This window comes from Nipponia nippon, unplaced genomic scaffold, assembly GCF_047370975.1.
Source record: "Nipponia nippon isolate SJK-2023a ecotype South Korea unplaced genomic scaffold, ASM4737097v1 scaffold_3, whole genome shotgun sequence".
Classification (NCBI taxonomy): domain Eukaryota; kingdom Metazoa; phylum Chordata; class Aves; order Pelecaniformes; family Threskiornithidae; genus Nipponia; species Nipponia nippon.
Genome location: NW_028262347.1, coordinates 86,803,297 through 86,821,869, shown reverse-complemented (window position 1 = coordinate 86,821,869; position 18,573 = coordinate 86,803,297). Strand labels below are relative to the sequence as shown.

The following is an 18,573-nucleotide window of genomic DNA, read 5'->3' as shown; positions in this document are numbered from 1 at the left end:
AAGCCTGCTCATGTCTTGCCCTTTTAAGAAATCTGCATGGAAGCTGTGATTTAAAGTGGAAAAACTATTAGGTTCAGCGGCATAGTGCTGTGCTGCTACAGCACACACCAGCTCTGAACTTTCCCCTCACCTAATCAGGGTGACAACGGCAGAAATATTCGGATCTATTTTCAGCAGTGGCGCTGGCCCCAATGCCCATACCTGCCAGTCAGGAGTTCATACATTAAGATTCCCAGTGACCAGTAGTCTGCCGAAATGTCGTGACCTTTGTTCAGGATGATCTCGGGGGCTACGTACTCTGGGGTTCCACAAAAAGTCCATGTTTTCTTTCCAAATCCTATTTTCTTTGCAAAGCCAAAATCGACCTGTGGAAAGGAGCAGAGTACCGTCAGGGCAGAGCATGAGAGGGAATGTCAGCCATGTGCTCCACTCCTCTTGAAGTGAAGCAAAGCAGAAAGGAGGTTTCCTCGTGGGAATATTCTCCTAACTAAAGCATCACAGAACCAGGCAACCACAGTGACCTTTTCCCCGATTTATCCTTTGTAATATAAAAGGAAGATTCTCATGAGGGAAGAAGAACAAATACCAGCACTGAGGATTTCCTGGGAGATGTAACTTTGTATCATTCACAGCTCAGGTTGATTTATTTTGCTTTTTTTTTTTTTTTTTTTTTTTTTTTAACTCCCAGCCTTAACCTGAGCAAGGAAATATTTAGGCTAAATACTGACAATTTTGGCATCTACTGAAAAGTTCAGATTTCTCTCCCCGCATAAAGAGCGATACAGTACAAGTGTCCTCCCAATTTGCTTGAGCTGTTGGAACGTGCTGCTGGGCTCACAAACCTCAGCATGCTCCTGTAGCAGTGTCTCTATGGCACTGGCAAGCACGGAAAATCAGATTATGCTGGGAACCGAAGCTATCCTTTGGGGCCCAGGCAGAGCTCAGGTTAATAGGCTTACTGTATTTTTAGCTCTACCCCCTCTGCCCTCCCCTGCCTCCATGATGTGCTGGCCCAGAGCTGTGGTCTGTAGCACACTCTGCTGTCCCTTGATGGCTGTGTGATGCTCCTGCACCTTCCTGTGCTGGTCAGGGGCAAAATGTCCTACATGGTCACAGTCCCACAAGAGATCAGGGACACCTCTTGTGCTATCACGGACATGTTCAGGGAGATCAAAATGTCTAAGGAGCTGGGGGTTGGTGACGGGACCAGCAGAGACCCTGGTCCAGATCCTCCTGGGGTGGGAAGAGGACAGTCCTGCACCTAATCCTCATCGATCATCTGACACCTCACTGGACCCCCCGTCCTTAGTGAAATGCTGTAGAGGATAAACTCCGATATCATTCATTAGGCTTAGTGTCACGGTGAGACATGGTGGCTGCCACCAGGCCGTAAAGGTCCATGATGGAGATGGTCTGACTTACTGCTCCCACCTGCTGATGCTGCTCCTGGGTTTCCCTTCCCAAAGGCAGGGAAGAGTCCCCAAACCAAGAGGCAGAAACCTTGGCCCCCCCGGTGACTCTCAGGGAGGGCACCAGACCTTCTTGGATGCAGCTCTTTTTAGGAATGCATTAACCCATCCTTCACTGATGGCTTCCCAAGTGCCCATATCCTCCAGCACCTCCCACCAAGGGAAGTCTTTCTTTTCTTCGCCCCCTCTCTATAGTCTCACCTGGCATTTGGGGTGTACCTTACATGCAGGGCACCTCTACAGTGATTTCTGAGGCAAAAAAAGTAATATGAGTGAACAAAGCAATACAGTGAAACCCATCAGAAACTCCCTAATTTGAGGGGTGGAGGTCTTGCACACGCTGTCGTCCTGGTTTGAGGAGGTGGATCTTGCAGGGGGACAGCACCGAGAAGACCCTGACCTTCTGGGAAGAGCAGTTTCAGGCAGAGCCTTATGCAGTTTTCCCAGAGGAGTTTGCACAAATCAGTTGGGTGTGTTATCGATGCTAAAACACAAGTGGCCCTCCTAAAGCAAGAAGTTGTACTGGCCACAGTTCAGTAACACAGTCCAGAGCAATTAATAATAATAATTTCTTGCCATGACACGGTCATGATTAATATTTCCATTAAGAATGCCTTTTTTATTGTTTACACAAAGGACCTGACACAGAAATGGTAGCATGCAAAATTTGCCTCACCAGTTGCCTATAAAGCCCGCAGATGCAAGTCCTCCCCCTCTCCCACCAATATTTTAAGATACCTATTTTCAAGTTATTTTTCAATCTTACACTAGCTCCAAAACAGCTGGATGATTTCTCTTGATGCTCTTCTCTAAACGTTTCCACTTCAGGACCACAGATCTGAATTTCAAGCCAGAATTAGTGTTTCCCAGCTCAGCTGTACTCTGAGCCTCAGTCTGCTGAGGTGGTAGGTGACGAGACCCTTGCCCTGATCTTATCTCAGCATCTACTGATGGCCACCATCAGAGACAGGACCCTGGGCTGGGTGGACTTTGCTTCTGACCCTCTATGGCTAAGCCTGTGTTCTCCTCTCCCCTTAACACTAGTTGACTGATAGTAGTGGTGACTTCTTTTTGGCTAAACCAGATGTTGTAGGCACTCACCAGTTTGGCATAACCTCGATGATCCAGAATGAGGTTTTCTGGCTTGAGGTCCCTATAAATGATCCCTTTGGAATGCAAATAGGCAAAAGCTTCGACCACGCACGCTGTGTAAAACCTGGTTGTCGAATCCTCAAACGAACCTCTATGTAAAATGAGAGAGGGAAAGGGGATAAAGCAATTAGATTTCTTCCCTTACTGGACTTCACCCTACTGTTAAAATATCTATATAGTTCAGTAGAATCACTCTAATACCTGGAAAGTGCCTGTTGCTGAACTCATCTTTATATATAAATTTAATTGCATTTCCATTTTTGTAGTTAGTATCTTTACCTTCAATCCACTTTCATATCAAACATTCATATCTAAAATATTTTAGGTTTTATTTTATAATTTCACCTCATAGAAGTAAAATTTACAAATCATTATCGTGTAAGCACAGAATTTTTTTATTATAATCTTTGACTTCTGGGTGATAAAGCCATTTTGAGCTGTGGAGATCAAGAACTCCTGTAGTAATGTTCATAACCGAGACAAAAAGCAGAAAAATTACAGTTGCTGGGACCTGAAGTGTTAATTGCAAATTCAGCATAAAACTGCACTTTTGCATCTTCATTTCAGCACCAGTTTGCAAGCTGTCTTCCGAAGCAAACCATACCCCGCTGCTTGCTGGGAGCGGGCGGTGGGAGCTGGCTGAGCTCAGAAGCCTGTCTAAGCTAGGTGGCAGCAGAACCACAATTTAAAGCCGAGAGAACTAAAGATGAAATTATCAGCCTCTGACAAAGACAATGAAAAATGCAACCCGGCAACTGCTAACTTTGCTACAGTTCTTGTTTTAATGGTCTGGAGAAGGCACGCTGTTAGGAAAAGGAAGAATTACAAAAAATTCGTTCTAGGTAATTAAAAAAATAATTTAATCTTTGCTTTCCGATCAATCTTTCCAATGCATTTCTTTCGCTTTCCAAATTTAATTAAATTATCTTCCAATTATGAGCCTATTACACAGTTACATGCAATTCACTGCATCTTTTCCTGCCCTGGGGTGTATTATGTGCATGTCCCACATACACCTGCACAACCCACCTGCCACCTACCTATCCACAACCAAAACCAAATGCTGCAAGGTCAAATCCTCCCAAGGCAGGAAATACCAGGACCACACTTGCTTGTGCATTACGGCATGGTATGTAATTACATGCTTTCCTAACTATTTTTTTCCATGGCATTTCTGCATCCCAACAGCGTAGTGCTCCTTGCAGGATGTGGATTTGATGCATGATCTTGTTTCCCACTTTCATGAACGGCCCTTGTGTAATATGTGATATCTGGACTAAAAGCCCATGAAGAACTATTGATTACCTCCTGCTCATTACTATCATACCTCACTGGGTCATAAATATTAAGAAATATTAATAGATATTATTTATCACAGTGCCTCCGTGATAGAGGTGGATGTTGCTATTCACAGTTACAGAGGGTGGGCAGTGGAGCAAACACTGAGATGAAAAAAGTAGGTCTAGAAAAAGAAATTGTGATTGTGATTGATATTGGGAAATTGTGATTTTTCAAATGACTTTGAAGAAGTCTGCATTTTTTACCTTGAAAATGCACTTTCCCATGGGTTTCATTTGCAACTGTGAACTCGCACTAATGCCACTGCCACCTTAGGGCCTTGGTTTATAAGTCCACAGTCTAAAACAGGCACAGCAGCAATGCCTAAAGGTGCTACACTGGAAGGACCCTATCTCCGGAGCATGTCTTGCAGGAATGCAGCGAGACTGGCCTTGGCACTGCACCTCCTGCAATGCCTGGCTACACCCTGCAGGGTCATTCTCTGCCATCATACGTGGTGCCCAAAGTCTTTGTCACGCTTAACACAGTCCCACGTTTCCCTCTCAAGTGCCTGAGCCTTCAGCCAGGCTCCCAAATGTGAGAAATGGTAGTGTGGGCACCAAGGACACAGTCGTAATTTCTGTGGTTGCAAAAGGTTGTTGTTCTAAGTAATAAAAAATTAAATTAATTAAATAATTAATTATTTTGATTAAAATTAAAATATGATGCTGGCTATTTAGGGGTACCCTTTAGCGATGAAGACCCAGGGAAAAGGCAGTCAAAGACTTGTCGCAGATGCAATTTATCACATGACTCCCGTTGCTACCATCACTGCCTTCTATATTTTTTCAGAGAGGCCATGACAAAGTAGCTCTGGATAAGTCTCCACTGACATAAAGCCTTGTACATGACGCACATAACCTAAATCAGTTCTTATTCTCAGTTATAACTGGATTCACTTCGTCTCTTGTCAACTGCACAGGAACAAAAATAGCTCCTCACCTTTCTGGGATCTTAAATCAAACATAGCATGGTAAGATCCAGATTTTGCCCATGAAAGATAAAGACCTTTGGTTACATGGAGGCATATTAGAAAATATTCCACTTTGTAGGACAATAGTTTCTTACAACTCACCTGTCCCTGAGAATTGTCCAGAGCTCTCCACCTAGACAGGCTTCCATCAGCATGTACAGGTACTTGCTGTCCTTGAACGTCCTGTAGAGCCTGTCGTTGGCAAATGAGAAAATCATAAATAAATTGACAATACAAGCGAAGGCACCAATCATTCCCATTTCTCACGGAACGTGGGCTTCATCCCAGGAAGCACCGCAAGACTAAGGGGAATCTTTGAGAGCTAGTACTACATTTAAGGAGATCATTTCAATGTCTTTTCTTGGGTGGGAAATATTTCAGCAGAAAAGGATGGGCATCTGAGTGGTGAAGTGTATCATGGACCTCAGAAGAAGAGGTCACCACTACTCTGAGTGCTACATATAAAATCTGCCATTTCTAACGGCATAATCTGACACTTGGCTTTCCAGATGTGCCTGAAAGAGAAGTTTTCCTGCCATTTTTTATAACATCCATATCATCTTATTCTTCACGCTACAGAGTTTGGCTGCAGATCGGCAGTCTTCCTTCCATTTGATCACTTCAAAGGAGTGCCGCCCAATTTGTGATTAATTTCAGAACTTAAACCCACCGATTTGGTAGAATTTAAAGAGAACCCGCTGACATGCAGCTATCTAAAAGTACTCTTCCTCTTCCTCCCAGAGACTCAATTGCCTAAAGAGATAGAGGGGCCAGGCTTTATGAACCCATCCTCCTTCTCAAGTGCAGTTTAAATTGTGCAGTAAAATCCATGCTCTGTGTTTAATATGATATATTAAACAAATGCAACTATGAAACTATGGAATTAAATATAGCAACTTCAGTATTAGCTGGTTTTTTTAGTTTTAATGTTGAACTGCTTTTGTACTTCTTGTTACATGTGCGGGTATATCGGTTCGGGTTGCCTGCAGGAACAAGCCCACTATATGTGGATACTAGAAAGGTTTCTTTGCAGCTGCACTGCTTAGAAAATAATTTTTAAAACTGGAGCTCCACAGCAGAAGAGGATGCTGAGGGATATTCTATTATTGTGCAATTGCTCCATTTATGGGAATATTCAAGAGTTAAAAATTAAAGGGCCAATGCAACAGGATATAAATTAAAACAGGTGGTTTTGCAGATTCTAGCTCTTCCCAGCTAGTGACAAATCCAGTTATTAGTATCTTTTATGGAGCTGTGTGATGGACCAGGGGGAAAACACAGCAGGATTCAGTTCCTTTTGAAGGCATTCAGTTAAATATTAACTTAAGGTACGTGGCAAAACACCCCAGCAGTTACAGCTTGGCTCCGATATGCTTTCACATCACGATGCTAGACAACATTTGCCTCCTGTCTCTATTTGCGTAGCATCCAGCACACAGCTTAGCAGCAGTTACCCGGTATATTTTTGACATATTTAACAGAAAAATATCCCAGTAGGCGCAGCTGTGATGTAGGCAGGAGTTTGGGTACTGAATATGCTCAGTGCTGATCTACCTGGGCAATATCCTGTAGCTAAAAGCTACTATTTGCAGCCACAACAAAATTTAAAGGAAAAAAAATAAACCAGTGTTTCAGATCTTTCCTTACTCTAGTATTACCTATGTTGACATTTAAAACCTCAGTTAGAACACACTTCTCAGAAAAAGTTGGAACGAACTCACTGACCATTTCATACGGTTAAAATTTATGGGTTTAACAAAAAAAAATCCTACTTCTTGCCACTTGGACAAAATATAATTTATCTTAATAAACATTTCATCTACACTAAGGTTTACAGAAAACCTATGTATTCAAGAATCCAAAATATGAGTAACTAAATATTTTTAATTGCTCGGTAATTTAAATGCTACTGAAATAAAGCATTACTTTCTCTAGTTAAGGTAACCCTGCTGAAAAATTGCTTTCCAGAAAATTTTATAGGCCTCAAATCTGGCCTAAAATGTGAAAAAAAAAAATTATCAAATATTGTTAGCAACTGTAATGGAAGCATAAACTTTATACATGATGAAACCGCAGTATTTCAGTAGATCAAGCAGTTGTAACTTTGAAATGTCACAATATTTGAATACATTTTTTTTCATTTTCTTATTCATCTAAATATTTGCAGATCCAGTGCAGACATCCATGGCTCAACACTTGTTTGGCCCTTTACCAAACCCACACAGAGCATTTTGTTCTGTAAAATTCTTAGTTTATCTACGAGTAAGTTTTATTTAGTGATACTTGGCCTCTTCTGCTTCTTTTGCCTGGTTTAATTAATTTTAATAACCAAACTGAACTATTCTTCAAAGATTTTTAATGAACAGTTTCATGATGAATTAAGAGTTGGTTTCTTTGGGAATTTTGTCTTTCCTGTTCTGATATCCCAGAGGTTGTGTTCTTACTCCAAGACCATTTTAAACACACCTTTCACCTGGCATCTCAAAACAATCAATCTACCAAAGTGATAAGATTTCTGCCCATAGCACCAGAAAAATATAATATTTTATATATTATATAAATAATACATAATATAATATTATCCTAGCTGGCCCAAGAAAGGGTATAAACAGGTTATGAATAATTTTAGGGTAGAAACTATAACAACTTCAAATCCCTGTGGACATGCAAAAGGAGAAGCGAGGTGGAAAAGCAGACACAGAGTTTGATAAACCAGAGAAGATTTTCTAGCTGTGGCACATGCAATAGCAAAAGGTTGGACTTTATGACTTAGAAAGTCCCTTCCCAGTGCAGGATTTCCATGGGGTATTAACAATAGTTAAGGGAGGCTTGTTACTGTAAAGGATGGGAATTATTGCACGATATGGAAAGAAAAGACCTATGGCTAACATATCCTTTTTTCACCTGCCTACTGAAAGAATAAATAGTGGGAAAGAAGAAGTATTTATTTTATTAGCTATGAATATCAGGGGCTCCATTAAGAAATGTTTGCAGGCTCGGGCTTTTTATTTAGGAGGGGATATTTCTGGATACGGTGTCAAAACGTCCCTCCAGTTGGCTGGCGCCACACTTCACCTCCCTTTACATCCCTATCCCGAGACAGCTCAGGCTTCAGAAAATAAATCTATAGGCTGAAATAGTCCACAAGGTATATTTGGCTCTAGCCTAGGTAACGGGGGCATGTTTGTGAATCGAATATTACAGCACGAAGGAAACTGCAGCCGGGTAGAGTGTCGGGCTGCAGTTGTCACCCATGAATCAGAGGCGAAGCCACAGGCTCTGGGGGAATCCCAGGGATCAGGCTGGGAAGGAAACACCCCCTTAGCGACTGATGGGTGGCCGTCCTGGCCACATGCTTGCCTTTGCATTTTTATCACAGGGGTTTGGTTTTGCCCCTGGGTTAGTATGTCTCTCTAGAGCAATTTTTGGGAGTGGGGTTGATCTCCTCTGGCAGAAGGCAAATGCTTCAGGCATCTTTCTGAGGGGTGGGACGTAGCACGCTTGGCTTAGATGAGAGGCTGCCCTTTTAGATACCTCCAGTTCAGGGAAATGCATTGCCCTGCCAGAGGTCCTCACGAGCCACCACTCTTATCCTGACCTAAACCATATAAAGAACCATTTCTACTTCCTGCAGACAGATACTCACAATCCTTGAAGAGATAGAGAACTTTGCTATTAGGGTTAAAACAAACAAAAATGTCTGGCACCTGATTTTATTCACTGGAGAATTTCATCTGCTTAGGTTTTGGGGAGCGATATGGTCTAGGCATTTGTCCATGAGTTGTCAAGGGACACTGAGCCAGATCTAATACATTCTAAAGAGAAGTGCTGGATACAACTATTTATTCACACGGCAGCACACAATCTCAAAAGATTAAACCCTGCCTTCCAGCTTTACTTTGCAGGAAGGAAAATTCAGAAATTCAGAAAAAAGAGGAAAATTAACCCTGAGCAGGGGCAACGCTGAGTCACGCTGTGGCGCATCGCCTGCTGGCATCGGCAAGCTCTGGCCATGTTGCAGGCTAGGGGTGTGCTTGCTCCACAAGCCACAAAGCCATGCGAGCACGGTATGGGGCCAACGCAAACCAATTAAGACATGAGTTAAGTTTAGGCTTGGGTGGACGTCCCCCATGGGCAGAGCAACCTCGTGCTTGCCTGGAGAAGACCTTATTCCATGCACTGTATCCACAGTCTGTTGCAGGGAAGCTATGGCTAACGGGTTTGGTGGTGATGAATGGATTACTTCTAGGTGGTTTTATGAAATGCCAAGATTGGCTGTGCTTTACTCCCCCACAGCAGCACGTAAGGTGGAGGGACGGTACCTCACAATGAAGTCCGAGTGCGCGCTCTGCATGATCTGCTTCTCCGAGCGGATGTGCTCCTGCTGTCTTGTGTCCACTATGTGACGTTTCTTCAGTATTTTCATGGCAAACGTTTTTGATTCTTCGCTTTTCAACTGGACCTTGGGTAAAGCAGGCAAAAGCAATGGTTAGAAGCAGGGCACATCCCCCTGCCAAGCTGTGACAGTCCAACTGCATGGGGACCCAGTAATCCCATCACCCTATCTTCAAGTAATTCCTCTCACTTCTTCAGTCATCAGCTTCACTTCGGTATGAACCAGATTTCTAAATACTTGGCCTACTGCTAAATTGAAAAGCCGTTTCTAAAACTGCATGTGTCTTAGGGAGAACCCAACCGTCAGCGTTTCTCTCAGGTCAGAAGATGTTGCTAGCTAACATACAACTTTCATGAAGGCTTTTTCTATAGCTAGTAACAAATGCACCAGCTCTGGCAGGGAAATGCAGTCCTTGGATGTTTGTAGAGGATGAGCAGAGCTGGCTTTTCAACGGCACTGCTTGGTCACGTCTTTACTTTTAACCTTAAGCCTCAGCAACCTATTTTTAGCCTGATTTCCCGAGATGAGGTTGAAGGGAGTTGTTTGCTTGCTTGCCGGTGTAACCCTGGTAACTTCTGAACCCTGAGCCATCCCCAGCCTGCTCTGAGGTACCAGTACCCATCCCAAAGACTGCTGGAACACAGCCATCCTTCCCATCTTGGCCATCCCCTATTAGTCACCACCAGATGAGAAAGGAACTTCGTCATCGACCTACCAGGCCTCTTAGTTTGCTAAATTCCCCCAGCAGCTGCTCACAATAATATTGCCAGTTAAATGCTTTTCTCCCTTTATAGGAAGAGGTGCCATTTGGTGACTTCTGTTTTGGTTTTCTTGTAGGAATTTGGCTTCAGCCAGCAGACAAACGGCTTGTCTGTCATCAAGCCCCATCAGAAATCCAGCTTGCCTTTTAAGTTAGGAGACAATATTAATGCAATCACAATTTATTTAATGTAATATCTATTTTTATATTTTCTTGGTAACAGAAATGTGGGCTGAGATGAGACATGGCACCTTCTGCACTTTTCCCAGGCTGCATACCATAACCTTGAACAGTTTCCTCTGCGTTTTCTTTGTTCATGTAATGGTTCAGGCCGCAGAGAAAATGCAAGGAGGGATGGTATCATCAGCATCCCGTCTTTGTCAGAAATCAAACCAGTACTCAGATGTCCACAAAGACACATATAGCTTAAGGAAATCAAACCCAAAAGGCTGATTCTCAGCTGGCAAAGAGATTCCCAACACCACCACAAATGATTCAGAAATAAACCCTAATAAATGAGAGTCTACCCATCTACGACCAAAGTTTTCATCATAAGTTCTTCAATATGTATATGTGTATGCATGTGTTTCTCTATCATCTGTTTTAAAACCACTTGGGGTTTTGGTCCCCAGATTTGCGGCTTCTTATTTTCCCCGCAGCCGCAAGCATTTCCAAGCCCACATGAAACTTTCCTTTTTCCAAAGACACTATTCTGCATTTCACACTGAGACTTGTAATTATTAGCTTTGCATGAAGCCTGTGTTTGCCACTTAATCTTCAGGGAGACAGGGTACAAAGACCTAAACAATCCACACAAAATAAAGAAAAACTTTTTTCCTCATTTATGCAGTAGAGCTGCACAGTTATTTATTGAACTGGTGCTACATGGCGCTGTCTTCGCTATGTGGTTTGACCACAGCTCAAAGCAGAAAGAAATTCTGCATTTATGGCAGACTGAAAGTGATAAAAACATTTTTGGTTTGGGGTTAGGGTTTGGGGTTTGTTTTGTTTTGTTTTGAATAGATGGCATATGGGCTTTAGTTCAACTGTTTGAAGCAAATTATTTTAAATTATCCAATCTAAATCAAACCAGGCTGTTTCAGGGGAGCAGGGAGAGAAGTGAGGTGACACACAGGGACTGAAGACATGATGAAAGTCAAGGTAAAATCTGGGCTGAGCAGAATTTACTAAAAACTGAAAAAAAAAAATCAATTAAGGTTTAGTATGACTAAGCATATACTTCCGGAGAACTTATCCCTCTTGCTTCTGATGGCAATCCAGATTGTGTAGTTTCCCATCAGACCTGTCCATATGGTGATGGACAAGCGCAATTAGCTGCCATGCAAATTATTTCAAACAAAAGTCTGTGCAAATCCTTATTAGATATTACAGATTAGATTTGTTTTCTTTCAGCCTGTATTTTTTAAGGTTAGGTTGTCCACGACAAATAATAATGAACAGTGGAACCAAGAAAGTAGCTCCAGTAGCAAATTTGAACACTTCTCAGTCAATTTGGACATGAAACATTAAAAAAAAAAAGGGGAAAAGAAAGGTATTTAGCATTCTAAACTTACTTGAAACATAAATTACTATTTTCCTAATGCTAATCTGTACTAGACATCAGTGTTAAAAATAAACACAACAACCTGGTGCAGGCTCAGATGAATAAATTCCAATATTTTATAATAAAAGGTAGTATGAATAAATCCCATTGTGTCACCTTCTGCTATTACCATTTTAATACCATGGATTCTGACTACCTAATTTTTGTGTCTTTCATTAAACAGGCTATTTCTTTTATTAATTACTGTTTTTTCAGGATGCCTGGGCACATGATGGAGAGTCTGGGGAAGTAACTTGCTTTCCTATACGTACCTGCACAGATTCAAAATAAATACAGGAAAGGAAATCACTATAAGGAAGCAGAAGACAGTGGTTTTATTTGGTGTTTGATGATGTTATCACTGCCACAAATGTTTAAATATAGAACAATCAGGCGGCTACAATTAGCTAATGCAAGACTTTGACCTAATGCCACAGGAGAATTTAGATCCATTTTCCATTCCCACTCCTGTTGTGCTTCATAATGCAGAGGATTTGGGAGAGTTTGAGAGCATGGGGGGATTAATTTGTATTAAATGTGCTGATGCACTAGAACAAGCTGCCGAGCTACAAAATCTAAGGCTTACATTTTGGATCACCTGGTTGTCTACCTGGAAAACAAATCCTGCAAACTCCTCCTCCTTCTTCAACATGCCTGAGTCCTCCCCTTGCTTTGGAGCTTCTGCCAAATGTGGTAACTGTGAGGACTATTTTTATGATGTAAAGCTGGGGAGCTCCAGGTCATTTCTATTATTGTTACAAACAGTAATTTGTAATATTAAGCTCATGATAGTTAACAGAAAAAAACCCCCACGTCTAATCCCAATCTCATTTCAAAAGTAGAAAAAAAAATATCCAGGAGTCACCTGGACTATTTATATATATTAAAAAAAGGATTAATGTTGAGAAGATGAGAATGAGCTGCTAAGAACACCCTGTTCTCCAATTATAATGAGAAAAATAGCACAGGGAACCACAGAAGCTACAAGGATTTTGACTCTTGGCTCAGAAGCAGGGGGGTACTTTGGGCTGGAAGCTCAGCCTCCCAAAGAAACCCACCACAAAAATCTCCTAAATGCTTCAGAAAAGGGAAAAGTGTGCAGTTTTCCATGGCAGGCAGTTTGCAAAGGAGCCATCCTTGCTACACAGCTCACGAGATCAGCTTTCACTTACTTGGAAGCAACATCTTATATTTCAAAAGCCCCAGGACTATTGATTCGGTGGAGACCTGCTGGAGCCTTGGGTTTCAATTGCTCTTCTCCAAGAGCAGCCAAGCCACTAAGAGGACGGACACAGGCTAACTGCCAACCCCCATCTCTCTCAACCTTTTTTTTGCAAGTTAAAAGAATTTCTTGTCCCTTCCCTTCTCCTTTTTTCACTCCTCTCCTCGCATTGACCTTACCCGGTCATTGCCCTTACACCAGCACAAAAATCTCCAAAATTATCTCTCTTGGAGATTCCGTGCGCTGATGGTAAGAGCAAACATCAAGGCCACTGTAAATGCCTACATTCAACAACAGTATTGAAGTTGCATATCTGCTGAAAGGCCCAGTGGCAGGAAAAAATTATATAAAATTTATAGCACTAAGTATACTCCTTCCCTTTCTCTCCACCTTCATACACACATTTCAGCTTTCAATTTTATGTCCATCTCATCACTGAGCTCTGGCACATGGTCCATGGCTGCAATTCTGTCTCCAACTTGCATGGACTTAATTGCAAAATGCAAAGCAGGCTGAACAGCTAACCTGCATTGACAACAGACCCATTTCATCCTTTCTACTGCAATAATCCTCAAAATAGTGAATCTTTGTAAAGCTGTAGTTACTAGTGATGCTCTCCTGGTTGGACTCCCTCCCAGTGAATCTGCCTGAGCTCTTGCCCTCTGTTACAAATGAACCTCTGGAGGAGAACATAAGCTCTTTCAGTTGTGGAACAGGAACAGATTTTCTCTCCAAAAGACAAGAAAATGCAATAGGGAGTGTAGTTAAATAAAGCCCAAACACCACCTTAAAGAAGTAACGTACAAAACTAGAGAGAGAAGAGATAAAATTAATTGGGTCTTTCTGCAGGATTCTCATCCAGGAAATGAACTGCATCCCCGTGACAAAAATAACAGCAGAAATGTTGTTTATTACTGAACAAGCCAATTGTAGAAGCAAAATACAATAAGAAACAGTTGCTTTTATTTTGCATATATATGTATTTTGCATATATATTTTTGCACACATATATGCAAAAATCCCCTATAAAATCTATATGGCATATATATTTATATGCATATATAATATAAATATATAACATAAAATACATATGCATATGCATATACATATACATTTTGCAAAATATTCTAGTCCAAGCACTGCAGTGATGGGATATCACACTTAGATTTGAAGCTGTGGCTGCATCTTCAACCAGCAGATATTAACTAGACAGGGCTACACGGGAAGTCAGGCTCCTCCATCTTTTAGCCCCTTTCCATCACATGAGCTCACAGTGACTGCTAACCTCATGAAGAGGCAGCTATTCCTGTCCTCCACATGTGACACCCTTCCAGACCTCTTAAGCAAGGAAGCCCCACAACTTCGGAGTGGACAGGAGTCGAAGCAAGCAGCTTTCTTCCGTGCCAGCCCCAAAGCTGCCCTCTTCCCACGTGCCTTGCAGTCGCATGTCACTTGGGGAGTGCCATCCACCCGGTATCATCACCTCATCATCTCCTCTTTGGCTGTGCTTCAGCGTGATGCCCCATTCCCATGTCACCAGGTGTTTTTTTGGCAGTCTGAGTCATCGTGACAAAGCTACCCCTGAGCAAACCCAAACAGATGGGTCACTATCTGAAAATAGGTTCAACCAGAAGTTCTCTTGAAGAGGACACAAAGATGTGACAGGGAAATGGGCTTCATTTTGCTGCTAATAGGTTGAATTCACAGGACTACATTTAACTTCTCAGCATTGAGAAAATAATGCTGCTTCAGTAACTTTAAAAAGTTCAATATGAAGGGGATGAAGATGTCTTGGTAGTGAGCTGAGTAGAAGAGGAACGCTACAAGATCGGGACAACATGCAAACGCAGGGGAGAAGAAGAGAGGAAGAGAAAAGAAGAGGAGAAGGAGAGATGGAGAGGAGAAGAAGGAGAAGGACAAAAGAAAGAGAAGATATCCAAATTTTCCTGCTTTTCCAAGTCCTTGTTTTGTTACACCTCAGCTGGCTTCTCCTGGGCTCCCCATACTAACACGAAAACGTTGGAACTGCTCCAAAAGCATTGTTTTGCTCTACAGTGTATAAACTTCTGCAACTTCTAAAACACACAGTGTACTCGAGGCCTGATTTTTTACTTTTTTAACACAGCAATAATTCACGTACAAATAAATACGGTTTTACACCTTAGCGCTTTTTCAGACTTTCTGGAAAAATGGATATTGATAAGACAAAATCCAGGCCTCGATGGAAAAAAAGAGTAAATGGGTGTACGTGTATGTTTCTTATCCTTCCTTTTTCTCTGTCTCTATTTACTATAAATCATATATGTGTATTATATATAGTCTGCAATGCGAGCAATTTCCGTGCAACTCCAGTGAGAGCTGAACTGATACAACGCAAGCTGACCTTGAGAATCTGTAAATGTTAATAAATATTTACCAGGATGTAGAACAATCCCCCAAACAAGGATTTATTTTCAGTGAAGACTAGTGAGGTGCCTGAATCTTTTCATACCTAGCCTGAGGATATGCTGCCATAACTGCACTTATCTCATTTCATGTCTGGTTGTCTACTCCTACATGCTCTTCTAGGAGAAGACAGCAAAGAACCTCTCCTGACTTTCTGCATTCCCATTTACCACAGATGTTGTACCGTGGGTTATAACTCTTGCATGGCCATGGGTTTTCCAAGAAGTCTTACAATTATGTTTTTTTTCTCCAGGGAGCTGCTACAGATATTTGCCACTGTGGTATCCCGTGCAGACCCTCAAATCCATGAAAGAGCAACAGACCCAAGGGCATGAAAGCAGAGCTGAACACATATTTATAGTTATAGTTTATCCTTCCTTCATTTTGGCAGCTACATAGAGGTTACAACTGGAATGGTGTTTGCCACTTAAAAATCCCCAGATTTCTTCTCACTGATATAATGGAGTTATTTGAACATGAACTTTCACAGTGTCTGGACACCACACTCACAAAAACCTTGCTCATGAGCCTTTTCGGCTCATCTTCAAGGGAGCTGGCCAGGCTCCCAGCTAAATGGGAACACATGCAGTGAGCAGAGTTTGTGCAAGTAAAAAATATTTTGTTTACTCTGGACATGCAGCTTTTTCCTAAACATGCAGTAACGGTGAGCTTTTAGGAGCTGGACAGAAGCTTTCCTTGAACTCTTGTGTCCACAGCTCACAGACAAGTTTCTTGTTGATCACATCTCCTGTTGAACTCCCCACATGGGCACGGCGATACCTCTATAACAACAAAGATGCTTTTCCAAAGGGCTTTTGTTAGCTGTGCATTTTGCTATATGTGTATTATTCGGATATAATGGAGCCATAAATCTGTGCTATCATGAAATGTGAATATCTTCGTATCACGTTAAATAATACTCGACTCAATCACAGTGCTCGGGAACTGAGGTGTAAATGCTTTTGCTTGCTGGGTATGTCCAAGGACCTTTATTTTCTGCTGTTTCCCAGCTAGATGCATTTGAACCAACAAAAATAGCAGCAGCTGTTGCTGAGCGCAGCACTTGCAAGCTGAGCTCTCCTAATCCCAACAGCTGAACTGCTGCACGAACAAAGCAGCAACTTCTCCCCTCCCAGAAAAAAAGTACAGCATGCTTTTAGTACTAAATATATTTATGTTCTTCCAGGATGATACAGATTTCCCCATCGTAATACAAATCTTGTCTTACAACTTGCTTTCTTCCCAGCATTCCTTATTATTAGGCAAGAGAGGGAATATCTTGCTTATATTTATTCCTCAAAGCCTACTGTGGTGCCCAGTATTGCAGATCTCTCTGTTAGGGTTTTGAAGGTACTTTGCACATGTCCTTAAGGCCAGACTCAGCCACTCTCCTGACCTAAGGCTTAGACAGAAATTGTGGTTTGCATATCCAAATTACAAGCATGCTACGTGGTCCTTCTCACTATATCCTTTCCACCTCGTGCTCAACATCACGTTAGTTTTGGGTTAGCTGCATGCTGCGTGCGAACAGGCACAGCGTTTGGACTGGGTTAGACTGGATAATAAGTCAAGACTGAAAAAAAAAAAGACTAAGATGGAAAGAAAATTAATGGAGTAAAAATTTGGGATATACTGTAGGCTGAAATTTTGAAGGATGAATCAAGAATTAATTACAGGTGGGCAGCAGGGTGGAAACTGTCCATGACAGTGACCTTTATTTTCTTTGAAAAAGTCTAGATTCAACTGGTTGGGAAAGCACTAAATATCATATCAATCTGAGTGCTGTGGGACTCTACAGGAAAATTAATTGCAAAATTACATGAATTTTGAATATGAATACACCTAAGTATACACTAAAAAATGCACAGTTCTTAGAAAACCTCATCTATTTAACAATTAAAATTGCTTAATCAAATATTGACCTGTGCTAAAATCCTGTAATTCTATGTTTTGATTCCTGTACTGAAAATCGATATTCAATGCTTGACAACTTGCACAACTAAGTTTTTATAAGCAAGGGCATTGGGAAATGTATTAAAATTTATGTCTTTCTATAAAGCCCAGACGTAAATATTATTTTTCAAAAATGTCTAGAAGGAAAAGGCTAAAAAGCAGTGAGGAATGTAAACTGTTTCATGCATAAAATCATTCCAATAAAAAGTAAATAGCAGAAGAAGGGTTATATACCTAAAATATGTGAAACCAAATGGAAAAACTCACTACTGTGGTTTCTTGAAAATGTCAGATGGAACTAAACTCTTCAACCCCATACATGATCCGGCCCTGCTGCTGAGTTTGGCTTTGTCTGCAATATAGCACCTATTTTTATGTCTTATTCCTACCTCAAACCGGAGCTGAAGCCTCTGGCTTGACAGCTCATATCCTTATCTGGCCTCTGACAGTATTTGATGGGCTACAAACGGCGTATCATCTTTCCAAATTTTGACAACATCCTTTCCATTAACAGACAAGTCCCGAGAATATGTTTCCATCTACAAAGGATATATTTAATTCCATTAGGAATTAAAAATCAAAGGAAAAATAAAAAAAATAGCTCTGCAGTGGTCCAGCCCCATCTGACAGTATCATTAAAACTAAGCATCCTGCATATAGTTAAGAAGGAAAGGAAAAAAAGGGCCAAATCTTCATAACCAGCATTTTGCTCAGCTCAGTAGCGGTAGTTTCATTGTCAGACGAATGTGGGATTTACTCAGGTACCTGATCTTCAAATCCTTCACTTAAATCTCCATTTCCTCACCTTGACAACACCAAAGTGCCCATTCTTTCAAAAGGAAGGAGGCCAAAGGATTCCTGACAATTAAAAATAAAAATTAAGAGATAGAATCATAAAATCATAGAATCGTTAAGGTTGGAAAAGACCCTTAAGACCATCGAGTCCAACCGTTAACCTACCACTGCCAAGTCTACCACTAAACCATGTCCTCAAGCACCACGTCTACCTGTCTTTTAAATACCTCCAGGGATGGAGACTCAACCACTTCCCTGGGCAGCCTGTTCCAATGCCTGACTGCCTTTTCAGTGAAGAAGTTTTTCCTAATATCCAACCTAAACTTCCCCTGGCACAGCTTGAGGCCATTTCCTTTCGCCCTGTTGCTTGTTACTAGGGAGAAGAGACTGACCCCCACATCGCTACAACCTCCTTTCAGGTAGTTGTAGAGAGCGATAAGGTCTCCCCTCAACCTCCTCTTCTCCAG

The 18,573-nt window shown here is 41.6% G+C and overlaps 1 protein-coding gene across 3 annotated transcripts in view; it reads right to left on the bottom strand.

The window, feature by feature from the left end:
• Window positions 1-18,573, bottom strand: part of PRKG1 (protein kinase cGMP-dependent 1) — a 513,542-nt gene that overhangs the window by 10,097 nt on the left and 484,872 nt on the right. For all 3 annotated transcript variants that reach the window (XM_087766550.1, XM_009466038.2, XM_087766551.1), the window contains exons 11-14: window positions 9,255-9,394; window positions 5,035-5,124; window positions 2,571-2,712; window positions 202-365 (exon numbers count right to left, since the gene is read on the bottom strand). In XM_087766550.1, coding sequence (XP_087622676.1) covers window positions 202-365; window positions 2,571-2,712; window positions 5,035-5,124; window positions 9,255-9,394 — 536 coding nt within the window. The remainder of the gene's footprint in view (window positions 1-201; window positions 366-2,570; window positions 2,713-5,034; window positions 5,125-9,254; window positions 9,395-18,573) is intronic.